Raw genomic sequence first — 23670 nt, 5'->3', positions numbered from 1 at the left:
TTTCATATTGCTTTCTACACTCTACATTGTTGTTACCTTAAAGATCAATTTTATATATACACATATATTCACTTTATTAAAACCATTTAGATGTTACTATATATTATGAAATTTTAAGTTACCTGACAAAATATTTTCAATAGGCTATATTTAATAGCAGTCTATCATTGTATATGGCTGTCATGTATTTGTTTTTGTTTTTTTGCATACAGTGCAAACCAACCAAAATAATGATATAGCACCTTTTAACCGCTTCAACATGCAATCCTCAACTTATAATGGAACATTCAGAGACTGGGTGATCTTTTTAACAGTCCTTACAAAAGGCAGCTGAGTGGGCCAATGGATTCCTCCAATGTTACTCGTATACTATTAACATCACTGGAACTAGACGTATAAGTGATTTTAATAGTGCAATGACGTGCATGTTCCACTGAATGTGTTTTAATGTAGGTTAAGGAGGCTACTTGATTTATTCTTATACAACTTATGCAAGTGGATGTTTTATTCGTATCCACATTACTCGGCAAAACTCTTTCAAAATACTGTGAAAAATCTTTAGCACACCAAGTACTGTATTTATGAATCACGGATGAGTAAGTAGGCTCATGATGGAACAAAATGTAGCCTATTTGTGATTTTTTTTGAACATTAAATTAAATTGATTAAACTACAGAACTTGTTGTTATATTTTTATATACTCACATTCAGAAAAACTAACAAGTTCATGTATCATAATCATAAGTGTTATAATTTATTACTAATTAGATTTAATTTGTGTTTTGATTTAATAAAATAATCTAATACCATATATTATTATAAATTATGTTTAATCTGTTTTTCTATGTCATATTTTTATCTGTTAGCAACACTCATCATGTATTATTATAACTAAGTGTTATAACTACGGAATTAGTTTGAACATTTATGATAAGCATTTTTAAAACTGACAAAAATAACAATGAATTCCTTCTAAAATTGGTACATAGATTGGCCTGCAGATCCATATACCTTTAATATATGATCAATGTAACAAAAAAGACAAAAAATGAACAGGGAGGACAGATGATGGAAAAGAATGGGTAAAACAGAGATAGCAACATGCCTGCACTGCAAACTGAGGTAATTGGCAACATAAAGATTGAGACAATTTTTAAAAAGTACAAGTATTTTCAGTTCAAGCATTATTATTATTATTACACTGACACTATACTGAACTCCCCAATGATCCGTCCGTCACTATAATAACAATTCTCATCACATTGAGAGGAAAAAGACACACATTTACTCTGTCTCTCTCTCTCACACACACAACATGGGCACCACACAAAATGTTTCTCTTTCTCGATCTCTTTCTCTATTTCTCTCTCTTTCACACAAGCCATGCTTTACTCAATCAGAACTTGCTACCTACAGGTATAAAGGAGTCCATAAAAATGTAAAAATACAAGCACTTTATACAACAAAATGAAAACTTGAACAAGAAACATTTCCCCTTAACTATGCAGTGCTGGATGGCCAAAAAGATAGTTGCCTCAAAAAGTCTACATGCTACATATGTGTTGCACAAAGTTTGTAAAGCTGCTTTCATCTTTAGCTTTTCAACATTGTAAAAGTCAGAGATCAAGAGGCAACACCGGGTAGGAATTGATGAAGACAGATGTGGGAATTTTTTTTTATGAAGTGGGAGGACTGACTCCAACAGACAGACACGGACCATCCTGAGAAGGAAAAAGAGAGAATAGAACAATCAAAGGAACAATAAATATCAAGGCTTAATTATATTAATCTAATAGTGATATTTAACTCACTTATTTGGGTGTTTCTTTAACTGTGCATATTTTTGGCCCTGAGGACTTTCAGTAAAAAAAAACAAAAAACAGTGATTTTATTTTGTCTGATTAATGTTGAAATACATTTGCAATTGTAATAAATTTGCAATTCATACATTTAGAACCATATATATTTTTTACACTTTTTATCTATATATAAATCTCAACATTTTTATCAATAAAAATGGGTTTTCTTTCCTAATTTCTTAACATTTTATGTATCATAGACAATTAAATATTTTCACTTTGAATAATATATTAAAATTACAATTTGTAAAAAAAAAAGTTTTACAATTTGTATTTAGGCCAACCTTGATTTTTTCATTTTATAAAAATGTCATCCCAAACCATATATATGGGAAACCTTTATTTAAAATTTCTAATAAAAATATTAAAATAAGTCTTTTATAACACACATTAAATATGCAGACAATGACCATATTGCTTTCATCGCTGCATCCAGTATTGCAGCAGACTGTAGAATTTCTAAAGTTCACATATGAATGTCCCTCTCACTCTGTCTCTCTCTATAAAAAGGTTTGACCCTGCTGCAGCTTGTTGGTCCTCTGACTGGCCCCAGCAGCTGTCATCCTACTGCCTCAGCACAACAAATACTTTACTCGCCAACTGACCTTTCCACACACATACACACGCTCCAGCTCACACTCACACATGCATACTGTCAAGTGCCAGCAATAGTTGCCACTGTTTGGTATTTCTATGATTTTGTTGATGTGCATCATGAGAAAAACATGATACTTACATATTTTCATTTGCAAAGACTTTACATTCACATTTTGTGTGTATGAGACATTAATTGTTGGTTTCTCTGTAGATTTCTTTCTCATCTTACCTAAACATCTTAGAAAGCGTTTTACTTGCCACAGTGGCCTTTATTCTGCTTGCTGACACTATTCTTTGTCAAGCTGCTTTAATTCTTTAATTGTTCTATTTTGCCTCTCCAGATGTTTTATAGCCTATACCAAATATTGTTAATTTGTCATACCATTATAAAATCTTCACTGTAAGAAGAGAAACAAGTTGTTGAGATTCATACAATCTGGGTCCCACTTTATATTAGGTTGCCTTAACTACTATTTACTTACATTTAAATTAATCATTTAATACAATGCACTGTACATACAGTACGTTTTCTTCATTGTACTTATATTTTTTAAATACCTGCATGTAATTGCATCCATTTATAATAACCCACCCTTAAACCTATACCACCAAATATGCCCTAAAAGTGTTTTACAAAACGAACACAATAAGTACATTGTACTTTTTTTATGTAAGTACATAGAATTTAAAGACAGCTAATATAAAGATGGACCCAAATCTATTTTATTCAACAACAATAAAAGTACACCACACTTGAACATTTATGAATGAAGTGCTACTAAATTGCAATTGCAAACAAATGATGTTTGGCCTCTTTTTTTTTTTTTTGAATTATGTGTATAATAATTGTCCCAAAAATCTTTACACTGAAGTTTCACAAGTGTCATTTTTAAAAGCAAATTATTTATTTTAGAATTGAAACATTTTTGTTTGCCTTCATTTTCAGCAGCAAATTGCTTGCATTATATATTGATTAAGCTCAAAAAGCTTCAGGGAAAGCAATATTTGTAATAAATGATAATTATATTATAATTGTAATAAATTATACCTGAAGACACTTATACATTTTTTAGACTATGCACACACACACACACACACATACACAGCCATGCAGTGGCCACTTACCTTCTGTTATCGATGCTCCACCACAAAGCTCATGGTTGTGCCGTCAAAGGAGGGAGGAGCAACAATACGAGCACCTTGCTGGGATGTAATACTGATGACAGGTTTAGTGGTGCTGCTGGGAACTGCGGTGCCCTGGGGGATCAGATACATGCCTCCCGTCTCGACCGTGTCTTCTCCCTCCGAGCAGGTGGAAGACTGGGACTGGGGGACCGGGTGCGGATGGGGTGGAAGCAGGGTCGAGGGGTAGACCAAGTAGGTTGGGGGATAGGCTGCCGCAGGTCCGAGGGCGACCGGCGAAACGGACACAGGCACTGGGGTGAGTGATAAAGGAATGTCCAAGTACTGACCAGTCTCAGGATGGTAAAAGCGTTGGGCGGCTGGCTGCATGGGCACAGGGGTGTCCACTAAGTAGTACTGGCCTGTGGAGGGGTCCAGCAGGAGCTTGCGCTGGATGTGAGGTGGTGGGAGGTCCGCTGGGGGGGTAAGGCAGAGTAGCTGGGGTTGAGCAGCAGGTACGGCCGGCAGGTGCATGGCGTGGTGATATATCATGGCCGTCTGACTATCAGGAGACCAAGACTCCATTACGATGGGCGAGCGTTGCAAGGGCTGATGGGAAGGCTTTGGGTGTGATGCTTGTGAGGGTTTCAGTTCGGAAGCGTGAGCTTTGACAGGGATTGTTAGGTAATTGTCAGAATCTGTCTGCTGGTGCTCTTTCTGGTGCTTTTCCTCACTTTTCGATTTAGAAGGACAGATTTTCAGTGACAAAGGAGCTTGGTGAGATTGTGTGGAGAGGATGCAGTTTCTGCTTGAAAACATTTGCGGAGTGCTGTCATTTGTTGTATTTATATGTGGAGGTGCTTTGAGGCTACTGCCCAGACTAAAAACACACTTGTCACTGAAAGAATCTGCCCTTTGGGTTACAAACTTAGCCGTGTCTTCCTGGCCGTGAGAACCTGTTGGCATACATGCTTTATCCTTGTCAACACCAGAAAACGTTGTCGCGGTTGAGTTTTCAATGTGCAACTGTGAGCTAGTGTCCGCTTTCCCATATTCATTCTCAAAGTCCGTTTTGATTGTGACTCCTTGCTCCTCTCGCGTGATGAGTGACAGCACGTGACTGTCCGTGATTGGTCGTGGAGCTTGCGTTTTGCGCTTCCATTCGTTCCTATCAAAAAAGTACAGTTGCTCCATAGTTTTCACAGCTGCCTTCAACTTTTCAAGAGCTATTTGATTCGAAACCTTAGACTCGGGCTTCTTCTCGCTGCCTTCTGTTGCTTTTTCTGGTTTTTGTTTTGATGCTTTAGCGTCGATTTTTAAGCTAAGCTCTGGTTGTTCATTCACAGGTTGCTTAGCACAAGGCACTCTGGGTCCAGTGCGCAAGGTTTCACTTTTAGTAGCCCACTCTGAGAGATTTGGTGATAATCTCACCATTTCACCGACATTCTCGCCCGTATTAACAGGCTCGGAGGGTTTTGCAGCATTATTTGTGTTCACAGACTGGCATTTTATTACCATTGGTGTAGGAAATGGTTTCTTGTCAGGTCCCCTATTAACAGGTTTGCTCTCCTCTCGTAATGCTGTGGATGTCATCCCTGATGAACTGGAAGGATTTTCTAGCGCTACAAACCGATATGAGCTTTTTACCAATTTGCGCACATCTCGAACCTGATGAATAGGTGTCTGGAACTTACATTTATTATCTCTAATATCCCTTACCATAAAATGTGGCACTTTTTCTGATATGGTCAATAAATGGCTTTTAGATTCTCTCATCGCCTTTTTAGTGTTGGTGTTATGATTGATATTGGGCCTTAAGAGATTGGTGATATTGAACTGATTGTTTTTGTTTTCTTTAACACTTCGCAGGTGTATTTTGATTTCGGGGGCTTTTTGACACGGTGAGGTTTGGTTTGTGTCCGCAGGGCTACGGAGCTGGTCAGAGCTCAGTTTTCTGCACCCTCCCCCATCTGACTCTGCAAGCTCTCCAGTCCCTTTCAGATTATGTAATGAAAGCCCGACAGCTTCCTTTTCCTTAGGCATAAGCTGCGAGCTAGGGACATACAAGTGAGACATCTTAATCATCTTACTACCCTCGCCCTCAACACTTTCACTGCTTTCCATCACAGGTCTAATTGAGGTGTCTGACAGTGGCGACTCCTCCTCCAGTGCGTGCTGAGATTCTCCATCATCTTCTGCTTCCTGCTCTCCATCTTTCCAGGTCTTAAAAGCACTCTTTTGGCTGGGGGTCAAAGGAGTCTTTAGTAGTCCGCTTGAGTCTAATTTAGAGGTCATTTCTGGGTCACAGGGTGACTCAGCAGCATGGGAACACAGATTCTCTAGCGGCTGGTCTGTTGCATCATCAATCTCCTCTTGAGAGTGTTCTGAAATCTGTCTTTCCAAGCTTTTCACAGTCTCTTTGCAATCCTTAGCATGAGGGCACACTTGTGGAACGGGATATGTGTCGCTTATTTCACCTCTTTCCATTTTAAGCTCTTGCTCGAACTGCATTTTCTTGGAAATAACATTTTTCAAAAGACTAGAGGCAAAGATGGCTTTCTTGTGGGCATCTTCTGGGGTCTTACCGCTAGGAGTTTCTACTTCACACCCCTCCTTGGCTGGCATGGTTCCGGTAACGTCGGCTGTGGCACTTGACAATGTGGCATTCAGAGCGCGTTTCGCACGTCTCTCGCGCGCAGGTATCCCTGCACCGACGTTACAATTAAAGTTCAAGGTTTCAGTAAGTGTTATAGTTTCACCCGGTTTGCTTCGTAACTCTTTTTTCTTCGACGCCTGCTGCGAGTTCAAATTATTCTTCAGCGCCACTATTTTAGTCTGTGGGCTAGTTGTATCAGTTTGAACCATGTCTTTAATGTTTGTAGATTCTGTGCTATTATTTCCCTCCATAACAGGCGTAGAGTTCTTGTGCGCCTCACGTGTCAAAGTGCCATAATTCAAGTCGACTAACGCGGACCATTTGTTAAAACTCAGTCCGTGTTCTGACACCGAGGACTCACTCGAGCTGCTCAAATTGATGGCATCAAAGTAAGGGCAAGCCAAACTCCGGAAGGAGCGCGCGGTGAGGTTACGCACCTCTTTATCAGCATCATCCAGTTCGCTGACGGAACTGGAAGCGCCACTGGAATATTCGTTAATGTCTTTTCCCCTCAGTTTGCTGGCGAGGTGCTGGCGACCCGGAGGAGGGATGAAGTAGCGGTCAAACATGGTCTCGCTTTTGGAGTCAGCGCTTTTAAACGAATAATGACTCCGCTCACCGGCACGTCTGGTGTGAAAGCGGACATTCCTGTGTCCTAACAGACTGCCGGGATCGTTGACCGCGCGCGAAGACGTTTTGATTGACAGGTGAATATGTCCGGGTGAATTTCCAAGCTGTCCGGCGCCCTCATCCGAGCTGGCACATTTGTCGGATTCACAAAGTTCACTTTCGGTGCTGACCAGAGCCCCCGCGGCGGAAAGCTTCGCTGCGCGTGAAGCGAGAGGAACTTTATTGCTCTTGGACTTGCTTTGGATTCTTCCGTGAGTCGTCTCGTCGCTGTCAAATGATGCGTAGTCAACAAATGAATACACCAGATTATCATCCTCGAAATCCCAGCAGGATCCGCGTCCAAGCCCGAAATCCACATCGTGATCCAACTCCGTCAGCTGAATCTCGTGCGTCGTTATATAGTGTGCCTCCACGTCCGCAGCGCTCGCGATGTCCTCGGGTTCGCAGCGACTGTTCAAATACATGTCGGTGTATTGTAACTCCTCCGTTTCATACGAGGAAGATTTTGCATCTTCGGATTTTGCATCCGTTCCCGCGTCCACATAGTCATCTATCAGCGGAGCGCGCTCTCCATAAAGTCCCTCGGAATGGCACTTCCCCGCGTGACAGTCTTTCGATGAACTTTTATCAGCATTTCCAGTCTCCTCTCGCGCCCCAGGACTCTTAATCCCGGAGATGGATGCATCGCCTTTACATTTGAATATTGCCAGCTGGTTCCCTTCGCCTGTGAATGTGACTTTTACTGTCTTTGTGCTGTCTGACTTCATGTCCGATGGATTGCCCAGGTCTACATAATTCGTTTCGCTGTGATCGTCACTTTTGCAGTGCTCTTTCGTGTCTTCCAGAGGCTTTTTTAACGGTCCGGTGTCCTCTCTGCTCGAGATGGGCTTTTGAAGTATCTCCATCTGCTCTTAACGGCGTCCCGCACGGAGATCAGTGGTGTTGCCTCTGACACCGGACCGCTGCACGGTTTGTGTGAGTGAGGGGAGACACTGCGACGACGACGCTAGATGTCGAGAGAGGGAGGGAGAGAGAGAGAGAGAGAGAGAGAGAGAGAGAGAGATAGTCTCACCGCACAGGTATGATCCCCTTACCGCTAATCATAGTTCTAGTAATGATAATGACGTAATGCTATAAATGATGTCTATATAGTTGACATTAACTTGACACTTTTCAGGCTGTACTCTAGGCAAGGAGTAATTAAGGACGTAAAACCAATACGCATAATGCTATTTTAGGATGTCTGGAAATATTTTAACGTTAAAAGGTAAGCTATGTCATGTTAAGCGGTAGGTTTAGTCACTGGGGAATAAATAATTATTATTATTTATGTTCAGTTATTATTCACATACTGCTACTATAAAAAAAAACTGCTACTATTAATATAAAAAGTGACATCCTATATTTTACTTACAAAATGTAACTTTGTTCAAAGTTTGTTTAAAAATATCCATAACATAATATCCATTTTACTTTAATGGAATGAACAAACTAAGCATTATAATCAATAGAATCTTGAGGACAGAGAATTCCACCTGCAACTACAAGTAATATTTAATATACATTTCCATGCTGTCCATCCCTTTATCTTTTTAATATTAAAGATACTCCACCCCAAAATGAACATTTTGTCCTTAATCACTTACCCCTATGTAGTTCCAAGCCCATCAAAGCTTTGTTCATCTTCGGAACACAATTTAAGATATTGTGGATAAAAACTGGGAGGCTTGTGACTGTCCCATAGACTGCCAAGTAAATTAGACTGTAAAAGTATAGTCCACCTGCCATCAGTGGTTCAACCATAACGTTATGAAGTTACAAGAAAACTTTCTGTATGCAAAGAAAACAAAAATAATGATTTTATCCAACAATTTGTCTCCTCTGTGTCTATCCACATCACCGTAGCACCATTTTGGAGAACACCCACTTGGAACGACATGGGGGTAAGTGATTAAAAACAAAATCTTTATTTTGGTGTGGAGTAACCCTTTAAGGCTTTCATTCAAATTCAGGAACTATGACTATTAATTCAACCACTGTCACAGTTTACCCCAAGCTTCAGACACAGTTATAATTTTAAGGACGGATGTCTCGTAACAATTAAAAAGCTAACATTTACCAAAATAAATTCATCACGCTTATTTTGCCTTGATAAATTCAATTTCAAATAACATTAGTATAGAATAATTATTTTGATATTCAAAGACATTTTTTAGAATTAAAAAATACTTCTACAATATTTTCTTTTTACATGTGCATCTCTTAATCAATGGCAGCTGTATATGAAGTGTCCTTAATTCACATGACAAATTTTGAGGCAGTTTCCTAGATCAAAGTGATGACACATCACACCCCATTCCCCACTATACAGGTATTATTAGACATCATGTCATAGTCCACAAAGCTTAAAGCAAAACACTGTGCTCAGAAGAGCCGTGGGTCTATTGTGGGCGCTCACCTAGAAGCTAGCTCACATAGCGCGAGTATAGAAACATTTGTTGTCAACTGAATGTTATCAATGTCTGCCTCTGGGCCACAACAGCTGCATGACCATATTAGAGCCAGTGCCCGCTGCCAACCGTTCAGAAAGCAAGTTGGCACAGGGAAAGAGACATGAGAAGTACAAGCCAACAAAGAGAGAGAGAAAAGAACAACTGCAGAGGTGTGAGGGAAATGACAGGCTGAAATCATGCCATCCATTAAGAAAGAAGGCTATACAGACATTTACAATAAATCTAATTTGGTTACATCCAGTCTTATATCAGCACATTAGCCTATAAATCATAGTTTTCAAAATGCAATGTAAAATTTTGACCTGGGTAACACTTCAAAGTAAATAGTGAAAGATCGGTGTACAAACACAGAGAAATATTAGTAAGGTAAGACTAAATAAAAAGTCACAATTAGCTACATCATAAATAATTTACAAACTGACATACAAATAGTATGCCAACATTTAGAAATGCTAACATTTTGTCAAACAAAAATTGAAAAATGTTAGTAACCCTATACATTTATATATACATATTTATAGTAAGGTTTAACATTTTAACATTAATTAAAGGATTAGTTATCAAACTTTTTATGTCAATGTTAATTTATAAATATTGTACTGTTAAATTGTAAATAATTTGCATTCATAATACAATAACATATGTTACTTTATTTATTTTAAATAGTAAAAACGTATGTGTAGAAATTACCATTTTCCGTGGATAATAAGTGCTGTAAAATATTGTTTATTCATATTTCATATAAACTATTGAATTACTAAAAACATAGAACTTAAATGGAAAAGAATGATCAATTACTCATATCTGGAAATACATAAATGAAGCATTTTACAGTGTTTATCAGTTTAACTGATTAAGAACATTGTTATAAACTTTAAGTTTAACACTAAATAAAATGTTTAATTTTTGCAAAAACTTTGGGGTTTTGTTTATTTTGTTTTGCACAAAAAAAGTTCACTTTATAAGTATTTGCAAGGGGTAGAAATCTAATCTTTTGTAGTAGAGAAAGATGCCAGGCTGCACATACCCCTCCCTGCCAGTGGTTAATCTATCCTCCAGAGCTGTGGAGGAGCCGGGTACGAGGCTATTTGGGACACCTGCTAACAGTATGTAAAGTATTTGCATATGGAGTAAATGGGCCTGCACATCTCGTGTATTACCATCACGTGTGCGAAAGGGTAAAAGATGGATCCACTATGACAGCTGTATATATAACAGACTACACTAAGCAGTTCAGAGCAGCCCTTTTCACACCAGAACGCACGCTGCTTACAAACTTGTCGGTGTCTGAATTTTTAACGACCTCCACAAAGCTGTTAAATTTAGGCAGCTATTTAAAATGCGGACGCCACGCATGCAAGCACTTCGAGATCAGTTACTCACAGAGGGCCATATAAAATAGCAGGTGGCAAATCATGAGTGCCATTAATCAAAGCACAGGCATTAGCGTGGTATGTCCTTCTCTCTTTCTCTCTCACTCTGCTGTGCTTTGCTGGTCTTTTGGCCTTACACTTACCCCAAAGGTCAGCAAAGGTTATGGGACATCAGCTGCAATGCAAAGACAGTAGGCAATTTCTATCTACAAAAATCAGCAGCAATACATGGCACTAAATGTATGTGTTTGTGTGAATGCATCAAGCAACGTACGTGTAAATGCATCAAGCTCTTCTGTAGTTTATGTTCCAGCTCAAATTAAGCTATGCTATATATTATAAATAGTGTGTTTTCAACTGTAACTATCAACAAACAGCAGATCTATTATTACAATACTTGTGTGATTGCAGGTGGACAATTTAGCAGGCAGCTCATCTCATGTCCCTGTGTGCAAACTGTGCATTAGTTGAGTCAGTGTGAATGATGATAAAAGCGTGGGGGGTTTTGGATTTCAGAACTGCTATGCTGAGACTTCACAATTAGGTCATAAGAACGCACCAGGCGTGAGAACAGAAATAAAAATGCCCTACTAAAGGAGCTTGAGGAATGAATTAATTACCGTTTGTGAGATTGACACTGTCAAATACTTTTGCATCCGTAGTTTGTCCACAGTTTACATGAGTTTTGACATAGCTTGACAAAATGAACATGCAGGCCTTTAAATCAATGGGAGGAAAATTTACAGTCTGAGGGGGTGAACGTGTCTTTTAAATTATGGTAACAGCTAGAAGAATGGAAAACCAGCCCACAAGCCCTGCTCTCAACTGTTTTCAATTCTGATAATAATAAGCAATGTTTTTTGAGCAGCAAGAGTTCTAAAAGATCATGTGACACTTTTCCATCACAGAAATAAATTAAATTTAAAAAAATGTTAAAACAGAAAACAGGTAATTTAAATTTGAATAATACTTTAAAAAAAGTATTTGTATTTTTGTATTTTGTATTTTCTAATAAATGCATCCTGTGCGAGCATGAAAATCATAAAAAAATAAAAATTAATGCTAAACAGTATAATACATATTCCACATAAACTACTTTAGTAGTTTTTTAGAAACCAAAACCTTATTATAACAAATGTTAAGCATTACTGACATTTCAGGACATTGTTGTCCTTCGTTTCTACAGTGGCCCAAAGAGGCAAAAGACTAAAAAGCTAACAAGATATAGGGCGAACACAAATAATGGCAGCAATGCATGGCATGTGTAACCCTGCCTTAGTGGACACCATGACAAAAGTAACATTCACACATTCACGCTCTTACTCACTTACACAAGCTTTGCCATGATAAAACAAGGCAAGTGGTCTAATCATACAGTGTGTCCCTGAAGAATAATAATATGCATGTTTGTGGTCAATGAGACATCAGTAATAAAAGCAATGTTAACACAGAATGGAGAAACACTTTATAATAAGAAAAAAAAATATTTTAAATTATTTTAAATTATATTAAACACACAAAAGATCTTTTTAAACAAACATTTCATTGACTAAATTCATTATTTCATATACAGCATAGAGTCAACCTTGGCATGACAGGTGAGGAAAAAAGTGTTCATTAAGGAATGTGTGCATTCATGCTTCTTGTAAATTAGGAAGCCTGGTACTTTCAATAGTCACACAGACAGACTGAAACACAACACCGTGAAAGGATCTCTAGTCTATGTGTGGAATCACCAATATCTCTCACTGAACAAACAGGCACTGGACTTTACGAGGCAGGTGTGTGAAAAAAAGAGATCCTGTTACTGGTTCAACTTTGGACCAATTTTATGCTTTTGCCTCATCATTATGATAATCAGGAATGATGATACCACAATTAAAAGGGCAGATGTTTGGTAATCACATTCTAAATAAATGATCATTTGTATTTTATTTTACATTTCACAGATTTAGAGTATATTGAACAGTGTGCTTAACCCCAAATAAACAATAACTCAACCTTACATCTATAATTTTGATCATCCAGTTTTCTGAAACCAGTGGCTCTAAAGTGCCCCCTTGTGATCAATTCTAGTGCATCACGCTGATCTTAAAGAAGTAGTTCACTTTCAGAATGGAAATTTCCTGATAATTTACTCACCCCCATGTCAACCAAGATTTTCATCTCTTTCTTCTTCAGTCGCATAAAAAAATAAGTTTCTTGAGGAACACATTCCATTACTTTCCTCCATATACTGTGGCTCAGCATTAGAGCATTATGTTAGCAGCACAAAAGGTTGTGGGTTCAACACGCATACTGAAAAATAATAATATAATGCATAATAATGTATAGCCTGAATGCACTGTAAGTCGCTTTGGATAAAAGCGTCTGCTACATGTAAATAATGGACTTCAATTTTGCCCAACGATTACTTGTGCTCGGAGCATTTGCATCAAATGTTCACCGAAATACCTGCACGCTGGGAATTCTACATGGATGTGCTTAAATACTTCTGTCAGCGGGCAGCAGAAAACCACCTGAAGTTGTTCTTGAAACTGCCCCGCACACCACATGAAAATCACATGGAGGAAAACTTGCACTCTGTTGGGCCCAGGACCATGACGAAAGCTGAGAGAAGGACTCTGAACATCCTTAGCAAAACAGTGACTGATATGATAATGAATATCGTGGATCAAGCCACTGAAAATCCTCTGCGGGCCGCTGAGATAGTCAGGAAAGGTAGTACATGCTGTTTTCAGTCACTTGATGTGTATGTACAGTATTCACCTTCTTTCACACTCTGAGAGGTCACTAAGGTGCCTGTAGAGACACTAATACTATAAATCAAATAGAATATAATGAAATACTAACAATGAAAGTTCATTTAATTTAATGTAATTATTTCATTTTATTTAATATTTTGATACAATAATAATATTTTATAGACACAAGCAATATTTTTTTTATTTTATTTTATGATACAACAGGAATGTTTTTATTTCATTAAATTGTTGTGGTTATACAAGCAAAAAAAAAAAGTTTTTCGATGCAACTGCAATATTCTTAGTTTACATTGTTTTGATACAATTACAATATTCTATGTATTTATTTATTTTTATTATTAATCTAACATAGCTATCTTTTTATGCCACTGTCTGCTATATTCCTGGAAAATCCCCATGATTTCAGTTTTCATAATTCATGTCAACTACAGTCACACTACTATAGCTTGCAGTGCCATTCTGTACACATTCTAAAGCAGACTGTGAATTAAAAAAAAGTTTGCTAATTCCTGTTGTTCTTTTAGGGAAGAAATCAGGTGCACAATCTACTGAAGAGTCAGAATTTGGGGGAAGTAAGCCTGATATAGTGCCTGAGAATGAGGAGCTTGGACCAAGTTCTGGAATAAAAGTGGAGGACCTTGATTCAGAGGAGGAACTGGAGCTTGAGGATATCGTTTCTAAATGCTTTGAAGAGCTGTAGGAGCTGAAAAGATTGAAAAGTGAAACTCCAAAGCATTATATAACCCCTGAGAATGAGCTGTTCACACCAAGACCTGGAATAAAGAAAAAGACCTTTGATTCAGAACAGAAGATGGAGCTTGAGGATATACTTGATGAAGCTCCATTTGAAAGAAGCAGCCAGTCAGGAACAGAAGAAGAAGACCTAACTTATTTGCCATATCATCTTGTAAAAAGTGTTGTTAATGGACTGCTTGCAGGTTTTTGACATTTTTGCCATTTATCTTTCTGATGCTCTTGTCTCCAGTCTGGTAAAGGGCCTAGCAAACCTGGCAGGAATTAATGTTGCTACCTGCAGTCTTAGAAATAAGTGCTTTCCTGATGAGAATCATATTGTTTTACAAATTTTAAATGAAGCTCATAGTATCCTGGCACATAAGAACTACTTGAAGTCAGTATGGCATGAAAACGAAATAGCTGTAAGCTATCTGACAGCTGTCCTATCTGCAGTTATCCTCGACTACACACTGGTGCATCCTAAGGCACAAAACAATGGCTTGACCAGCGAAAGCTTTACCTTATGGAGAAGAAGGGCTGGTTCCTGCACACCTAGAGTAGGTAATCAGTTTTCTGTTGAAAAAGAGCTGATGCAGGATGATACGGATTCATGTCTTTGCAACGCCACTCAAGCTGTTTTTATACCTACATCTTTGCAACTTACTAAAAACGTACTAAATTAAATATTTCTAGATATTTAGTTACATTTTACTTTCTTTGATTTAAAAATGTAAAGATTGTTTTGATCATTGTTACATATATTTAATGATAACTCAATATATGGGTCATTCTGTGTCAAAATCAACCAAATTTTGAAAACATTCCAGCTCAGTTATTTTGTAAAATTGATGAAAGCCAAAAATAATAAATGTCACAGGTGTATATTTACTGAGTAATCCACTATTTTGTAGAAAGAGCTCAAAATTACAGTTTTCACCTGAGATTTGTAGCCAAATTCCAGAAAAGGAGAAATTATTTACATGGCAGCATTATCATAATATTTTTACATACCTAGATTCAAATCTGTTGACTTGTCATATCTTGCATTATATGCCAATGGTGACCATTCCATTTGCAACCCTTCTATAGCTTCTTTAATATTTCTGTTTTTCATTGAGAAACTATGCAATATTTTATTAATTGGGAATTTATTAGATTGTCTATACCAGAATAGAGCTAGAGCTGAATCTGTTGACATTTTCTTCCTGCAAGAATTTGTTTTCTTTGGAATATTATTTATGAATCATTGCAGAATAAGGCAAGGCACTTGAATTAAGAAAGTAAATAGGGTCCATTTTGATTCAACAATGAAAAAAAGATATAGATATATGATATATATATCTATATGTTGTTGTTTTATACCCATGTATTATTTTAAGAATTTTTAAACCATCATTGTTCTAGTGTTTTTCTTCATGGCCTTTATTTGATTTATGTATGTCCTTATGTCCAGTAGGTGGCGGAGATGCACCTCGAGTAACTTACCAAACCAAACGTCATTCAATAGAAAGGTAGTAGAAGAAGAACTTCGCCTGTTTATCAACAAGAAGCCGGTGCTTTCGCCGACGTGTACTTGATTAATAGTACTTATTAACTATTTTTATTAGTGGTAACAACTTTACGATAACATATCTATTTAAATATGTGGATTCTCTTTTTGGAAACGTAAATAACACAACTACTTTACCGAGAGACTTTACAGTTAATAACCTGTCAAAAGTGGGATTTGTTGAACTATGCCCTGTCGTGTCACCTGCGTCACACTGCTGCTCTCTGCTGGGATACTGATCCATGTGATTAAAGCCGAGGAGTATACTGAAGAAATTAAGCCTCCAGACTGGAAAAAGACCCTAAAATCCATCCGGAACGGACTCCACAAAATAGACAAATACCTTAACGTGGCTTTAGACATGATTGGAGGTTCAGACGGACACTGTGTCTTTAAGTGCAATGACGGTAGGTCAGTTTAAACATAAGAACTTCTTCTGTCCTCATCATCTGGTTCAGTTGTTCATGGGATTTGGCTCTTTATAGGATACACACCAGTTCCTCGTCCCAACTACAAACCATCTCCACCCAACGGATGCGGATCCCCTCTGTTTGGATTCCAGGTGAAGAGAGAACAGCTATTACTCATATTGCAGAATTGTGGTCTTCATTCATATGTATTGGGATAATTCATTGATCGCTTCTCTACTTTGAATACTGCTTATTCTTTTAATATTCTCTCTGCCTCTGACTTGTGTTGTGTTTGAGTGCAGTTTGATATTGGGCTCCCATCAATGACCAGATGCTGTAATGAGCACGATCTGTGCTATGATACCTGTGGAAGAGAGAAAAATGACTGCGATGAGCAGTTCCAGGTCTGTCTGGGGACCATTTGTAGTTACTTACAAATGACACTGGGTTTGTCCCAAAGTGTGCAAGGTAAGCTGAAACAAATTAAAGGTTGACCCAATTAAATTTATTAAATAGTAACAGCGTATTTTTCAACTTGACAGTCTTGCTAACAGTGTGTACAGTATATATGTGTGTGTGTGTGTGTGTGTGTGTGTATATATATATATATATATATATATATATATATATATATATATACATATATATATATATATATACAGTGGGGCTCGAAAGTTTGGGCACCCCTTGCAGAATCTGTGAAAATAAAAAAATCTTGTTTCCTTCTGGAGCATCAGTGAATGTTTGAATCTTTTTAAATAGTTGTGTTTGAGTCCCTCAATTGTCCTTAGTGTGAAAAGATGTATCTTAAAATCATAAAGTCACTGCTGGAAAGGGTTCAAATATGCAAAGATGCTGGAAAACTGAAGAATCTGCAGGACCTTAAAGATTTTTCTGAAGAACGCTGCTCAGTTTAACTGATCAGAACAAACAAGGGACACATGCACAATCATCACAAAACAGAAAGACAGTCGAGGATCATCAGGTAACAGAACACAGTATTAAGAACCAAGGGTTCCTAAACTTTTGAGTGGGGTTATTTTAATAATTTCAACAATCTTTTTGTCTTGTGGACTAAATGTTAATATATTTTATGTACAATATCTTACTCAGGACAGTACTAAATAAAATATAACATGCATTTAGTATGATCTCTCTTATTCTTTGAAAATTACTCATATTTTCACAGATTCTGGAAGGGGTGCCCAAACTTTCGAGCCCTACTGTATATATATGTGTGTGTGTGTGTATATACAGCATATCCTACTGTATTTCTTGTACATTTCGCTGAGGTCAAACCTTATACCCATTTTTGTTTTCCCAGCCTGTCAATCAGCAGTGACTTTGCTCTTCGATACTGTGATGCACTTGGGATGTAAGCCGTACCTGGACAGCCAAAGATCATCCTGCATTTGCCACTATGAGCAGAAGGATGAGTTGTGAGCAGTTAATATGTTAATGTAGAAGTTTGATTGTTTATCGTCTCAGGGTACTGCAAGATGCAACACAATTTGTTTCTTCACTTTGTATGCATTCATTGCAATGTCATAGTATACTGTGTATTTTGTAATTACAGGAAAAGTTAAATTATTTTATATAATTCTAAAATTATACATGCTGATGTGCCTTATATATATATATATATATATATATATACACTACATGTAGATTGAATATATATAGTAAACTTGAATGAGACTTGATGAGCCAATAATCTGAATCCGTAGACACATTTGTTGAGTTCATGTTCAGGTGAAAAGTCAAGAAGAGCTTTAACAAATCTGAATTTTAATATCAAAAAGCAAGCAATACGTAATAGAGTGAGCCAATAGACACATTATGCCTTAAAGAATGAGAACGTTTTCACAACAGCCAGTGGCTAAGAACTTTATCACAGTATGACCAGTAATCTCTCATACACACACAAATAATAATAATAATTTTACAAGCTTTTGTTTAGAACGGTTTTATCAAGAAAAAAAAGTCCACTTTAAATTGCATTTGCAACCCTTTTGTTTTTTTCATATTTCAGCATTAAATTTCTCCAATAACTTTTTCATTGTAAATTTATTAGATTGTCTATACCAGAATGGAGTCGGAACTGAATCGGATTACAAAAAATAAATAAATAATAATAATAAATATATATATATATATATATTTATTTTTATATATATATTTTTTTTTTATTAGAAGACATTTTTTCTTTGTAATATTATGGGCAAATCATAGGGCTAAGAACTTGCATTAAGAAAGTCAATAGGGTCCATTTTTTATTTAATGTTGACTTTAAAAATTTACAGAATATTTATCCACAGTTTTTAAATAACCTTAAACTCTTAATAAACAGTAAGATCAGTTGTATTTGGGTGTGTTGTTTTTTTAAACCCATAGTGAAGCACATAATAATAATAAAAAATGCAAGTTGTTTTGAGAGAACAGCAATAAATCAATCCAATCAATTAAAGCTATCTAGTTTAGTCTTGGGCAATAAATGAACAGTAGTATGAATAAAAAGTCGTAATATGTCTGTTGATCATGTCCAATCTGAGAACTGAGGTTGCTCAATCATCTTCTTTTAGTTCCTCCAAAACCTGCACCAGAAAACACCAGAAATAGATCTCATTTCCAAAACACACATCTAATTGACTTCTGATAGCTTACTCATGGCATTATGCAGCACAGTGACATTATAGGAGAGAAATGTGCTTTAAACACAAAAGCACATCTGGAATCTGTAACTAAATTTGCTATAGTTTACCTGAGGCGGTGCGTGTTCCTGAGCTTGTTTTTGGTGCTGGAGAAGGTGTGGTGGTGTAAGATGGTCCAGCGGAGCCCATGGGTGGCTGGCGTCTAATATCAACATAAAAGTCAGGTGAAGACTGAGCTACAAATGACTACATTTAGAATAATATTAATGCTGTTAGCTTGGCAGATCATTTCTTACAAAAAAGGCTAAAACTGTTATGTTATGTTATTACCAACAACATTTGCAAACAAGTCACTATACCAATGCTGTATATTTATTAGGGATGCACGATATTGGATTTTGGCCGATATTCGATATGCCGATATTTTCAAAATAATTTTGGCCGATGCCGATACCGATATATATACAAATATATACTGATATATTTAAACTTTAATTTTACTGAAGAGAAATCCATGTATCTCTTCTGTACTGATTTTACCATAAATTTATTATTTTACAAATGTAGACAGACATTCACATCTGAAAAACAGGTCAATTATTTCACTTGGAGAATATCGGTTTGGCTCATCGGCAGAAATATTCATATCGGCCGATACCGATAATGGTCATTTTAAGCTTTTATCGGCCGATACCGATATTGTGCCGATATTATCGTGCATCCCTAATATTTATTTGATGTGTGGTTAAGGGAGTTGTGCATACTTTAGTAGGGAGACTATGAATGATCAATAATGACAAGTTATATTTATTTTGGGAAATATGGAAGCCTGTACTGTAGCAATTGAGAAGATGATCACTTACAGGTCTTATGCAATGCATCTTATTTTTGTAACTTTTTTCCTTTATTATGTTTCACGAATTAGCCTCTGTTATCTTTTGTCTTGACTGGACTTATAGTATTTTACATATCAGGGATATAGATAGAGATTTTATATATATATATATATATATATATATATATATATATATATATATATATATATATATATATATATATTAGACATCTTTTACATTATTTTGTTTCCACTTTCTTCTTTTTGGACCTCACATTGAAATTGAAGTGTATGGCTTGTCAAAAAACTCAATAAAGGTTATAAAAAAATATGTAGACTTGATACATACAGGTGCTTGCTGTTAAGTGAATTATGTGAGGATATGTTGCTTGCTTACCTCTGATTCCCAAACAAATACCCCAGAATTCCACCTGTGCCCATTCCAGTCCAGAATCCACCCCCACCACGTCCACCAGTGTGTCCTCCAGTGTTTCCACCAGTGAAACCGGTCCAAGAACTCTGAGGTTTGGTGTATTCATCAGAAAAGCCATACCCGGGCCTTGAGTTGGAGTGATCTGCTGAGGGAACCCACAAAACATTAAATGTTACACAGTCCTCATACATAAATATGCAAATACCATGCATATTTGGTTACACTTAGACTTTCAATGCCACCAGTCACCCTCATGTTGTCTAAATCTTTATTAGTTTCTTAATTCTGTGGAACGCAAAAGATGATATTTTGAAGAATGTTGGGAACCAAACCGTTTTGGTTTCCACTGACTTGCACTATATTTTTGACCATACAATGGAAGTCAATGGGAGGTGAAGCTGTTTGGTTACCAATACTTTTCCAAATGTAATTTGTGTTCCCCAGAAACCAGAAGGTCATACAGGTTTGGACTGACATGTTTGTGAGTAACTTTCATTTCTGGGTGACTGATCACTTTAAGTCTATAATAATAATCCTATTGAAAATGAGAGACAGATAGATTGACTGGCTCACTGAGTACCTGAGTAATAATCCGGTTTGAATCCAGGCGGAGGCGGCTCCGTACCCTGGCTGTTATCCCATGTCCCGCTGTATCCCTGGGGTCCATCTCCACTGTAACCTTGGTGGCCGTGAGTAGGACTGCACAGAAACATCTTGTATACAGCATATGCCACCACCAAAAGGAAAGCTACCACTATAAGCCCACCCACTCCATCACCAGACGGGCCATTCTGGTAGGGATACTGGCCATTAGACTGCTGAGAATGGCCTCCGCTCTGCTGCTGCTGCTTATTGTTGGAAAAGCCTTGGAAGAAGTTTGAGGCAAAGTCTGAGAAGCCAGACGAGCCCCTGGAGCCGTGTGTGTGCTGCTGCCTCCCTTCTGCCGTGAGCTCCAGCGTGTACTCCAGACCACAGGAGCCTCTCAGCACATACGCGTCATTGGGACTGTTATAGCCTTCACAGGAGACCTCCACGCGGCCAAACCTGTATGCGTTGTCCATGTCGGCCTTGCATTCCCACTATAAGAAAAGAGAGAGTAATACTATAAAGAGTGTAGAGAAATATAGTATGCAAGAGTCAGTTCTGGAGTCGTACCTGTGTGTCTATGCCGTCTGATCCTCTGTTGTAACACTGGACCACCTCAGGAACGAATGATCCACAGCCAGCGGATCCTCCGACACACTGCAGCTGTGGGACAGGACTGGAGCGCCGTGCAGTGGTGTAGCGTCCTCTGTTGAGCGTGAGCACCTGAACATCACGCAGTAACACGGCCTCTGTCACAGGAAAATAAAAATGTATCTGACCACACCCCTAAAACATTTGGTATCACACAAAAGCATCGGATGACTTCATTACGGTACGAAGATATCTTATAGTTTATTTAAATATATTTTAATAATATTTAATATTCCTACTGGTTCAGATTATTTACTGCATATTTTATTGTCATTTAAATAAAATATATTTATATTATCATTTTGGCAACACACACAACTTGAATGACAAAAAGAAGCACCAATTCTCCTTTTATATTATTATAAAGAAAATATCAAAACACATATTTATATTGTCATATTGGCCCCAAAGTCACATAAAACCACCAAATGTAAATTACAAAACGTTACATATTTAATGTATATGTGTGTGTGTGTGTGCGTGTTATCATATCTGCCACATCCCCAAACTTATTCTGGATTACGTAAAAGCAATATTAGTAAAATATTATCACAGTGGGTCACAACATCCACTAAAGCTGCAAATTTAGACTAAAACTTCAATGAAAATACTGTATGAAGTAGATCTAATGCGCACTTATTTTACTCAGACTGACGACCCGTCTATCTTCTCTGACATCCTTGACTTGATTATGATCGTTTAATTCTTTATAATGTTGATATAAAAGATATTTTACCGTCATTCCAGCAGCTGATGTGAGGTATAATCAACAGCAAGAAGTGCAGAAACAAAACACCGGAAACAAAGCTCCTCATTTCCACCGTTACGATGGAAAATCTCCTCTTTATGCTCGAGTACTGAACGGGATTGAAATGCCCCACTGTAAGCCAGTGCGTGGCTTTCACCAAAAAGCGAAAATAAAGACTGATGTAAACAAATGTAACTGACAGTTTAGTGCACCATCATTCTTCTCAAGCTACTTCCGCTTCCGTGTTTCTGCTGAAGTTATGCAGATGAGCCTCTCATTATCGCCATCTACTGACAGCTGAATTGAATTGTATTACATAACTGATCTCAGAGGTGGTTTATAGAATGGCTAAGTTTAGTATCCTCATCCTACATTCGTTTATCCTTTCGAGTTAACATTATCTGTTTAAATCACACCTTTTAGTAGTGAATATAACTTTTTAACTATTTATTTCACAAGATGAAAATAACCATTAGAGAGGACTGTTTTATCTCTATTTACAGTTTTCTAGAATAATTTTTGCACTAATAACAGAACTTACATGTTACTGTTCTATACTCTTGACACATAATTCACAACCGATGATCAAAATGCAATTTTTTTAAACTGCTTCACACTTTTTCTAAATGCTTGGATACAATAAAAAAAAAAAGATATTTTGTTAACTGAATTAAAATCACTGGTTCAAAATGACACAGCTGAACATCAAAGTATTGCTATTTCAAAATGCAACTCATGCATCACATCTGAATTCAGTGTCTATTCATTTCATTAAAATTATCTAACTATTAACTGATACAACTGCTCAAAATAATACATAACTGTTGCATTACTCTTAAAGCATCATTTTTATGGAAAATGATGAATTATATTAAATGTTTATATTATGAAAGCGAATCAACTGAACTGAGTATGTTCAGGTATGATCAGTTTCAAGATGCCTGTTGTTGGGAGAAAAAAAAATCCCCAAAATTGTTTGTTATCAGTATTTGTTTTTCCTACAATACGTGTCTTTTTAGAGGGTAAAAGAGCTGGAAGCTGAAAAAACTATTCATATATTTGGGTGAGGCAGGCTTTAACCTGGTCAAGACATGGAGGAGAGGTTTAGAGTGGCCCCCAATGATGTTCTTTGTATATTGTATGAAAAAAATATAATGATGTCAGTGTCTGTCTATTACGAAGATGTATGAATGTACCATAATGAAAGCTGCATCGTGTTTAGAAAAACTTAAAATTTAATGATTGTACTAAAACTACACAGTGAAACTGTGTGTGTGTGATCTTAACTAATGTTCCTATATGATATTTCATAATAAATTTGTTTTTTGAACCAATGCTTCCTGCAAATGCAAGACTTCTTTAAAGATATGAATGCAATATGTAAAGTTTTGTATTCGACAACTCTGATTCCCAAAGAAATTACATCAAGGTTCTCAAACTGGTGATAAAATGATTGTAAAAAAAAACTGTACTATTATATAAAATTATGTAATATCTGCTGTGATAAATGTTTAATCTCAAAACAAAGGTTTGTGGGGGAAAAGTGCTAAACCAAGTC

At 37.0% G+C, this 23670-nt stretch overlaps 3 protein-coding genes across 5 annotated transcripts; 1 reads left to right on the top strand and 2 right to left on the bottom strand.

The window, feature by feature from the left end:
* Window positions 1–966: 966 nt before the first annotated feature.
* Window positions 967–7881, bottom strand: LOC127948448 (uncharacterized protein C4orf54-like). 2 transcript variants are annotated; one of them, XR_008152075.1, is made up of 3 exons: window positions 3582–7881; window positions 1812–1856; window positions 967–1721 (listed from the first exon to the last, which is right to left on the bottom strand). XR_008152075.1 is itself a non-coding variant. In XM_052544885.1 (2 exons), exon 1 carries the CDS (start codon window positions 7767–7769, stop codon window positions 3588–3590), a length of 4182 nt encoding a protein of 1393 aa, XP_052400845.1. In that variant the 5' UTR covers window positions 7770–7880; the 3' UTR covers window positions 967–1721; window positions 3582–3587. The 2 variants fall into 2 exon arrangements, 1 of the variants encoding a protein (XP_052400845.1); XM_052544885.1 differs by lacking the exon at window positions 1812–1856 and having other exon boundaries at window positions 3582–7880.
* A 7821-nt stretch (window positions 7882–15702) lies between these two features.
* Window positions 15703–18573, top strand: LOC127949236 (group XIIA secretory phospholipase A2). Its single transcript, XM_052546270.1, has 4 exons — window positions 15703–16206; window positions 16285–16361; window positions 16512–16677; window positions 17534–18573. Exons 1-4 carry the CDS (start codon window positions 15987–15989, stop codon window positions 17650–17652), a joined length of 582 nt encoding a protein of 193 aa, XP_052402230.1. The 5' UTR covers window positions 15703–15986; the 3' UTR covers window positions 17653–18573.
* LOC127949235 (store-operated calcium entry-associated regulatory factor) lies at window positions 17981–22374 on the bottom strand. 2 transcript variants are annotated; one of them, XM_052546267.1, is made up of 6 exons: window positions 22101–22374; window positions 21284–21462; window positions 20709–21207; window positions 20093–20273; window positions 18971–19062; window positions 17981–18803 (listed from the first exon to the last, which is right to left on the bottom strand). In XM_052546267.1, exons 1-6 carry the CDS (start codon window positions 22177–22179, stop codon window positions 18778–18780), a joined length of 1056 nt encoding a protein of 351 aa, XP_052402227.1. In that variant the 5' UTR covers window positions 22180–22374; the 3' UTR covers window positions 17981–18777. The 2 variants fall into 2 exon arrangements, with proteins under 2 accessions (XP_052402227.1, XP_052402228.1); XM_052546268.1 differs by having other exon boundaries at window positions 20093–20270.
* Window positions 22375–23670: the final 1296 nt, after the last annotated feature.

Source organism: Carassius gibelio, chromosome B1 (genome assembly GCF_023724105.1).
Source record: "Carassius gibelio isolate Cgi1373 ecotype wild population from Czech Republic chromosome B1, carGib1.2-hapl.c, whole genome shotgun sequence".
In the NCBI taxonomy this organism is placed as follows: domain Eukaryota; kingdom Metazoa; phylum Chordata; class Actinopteri; order Cypriniformes; family Cyprinidae; genus Carassius; species Carassius gibelio.
This window is presented reverse-complemented; position numbering and strand designations above follow the sequence as displayed.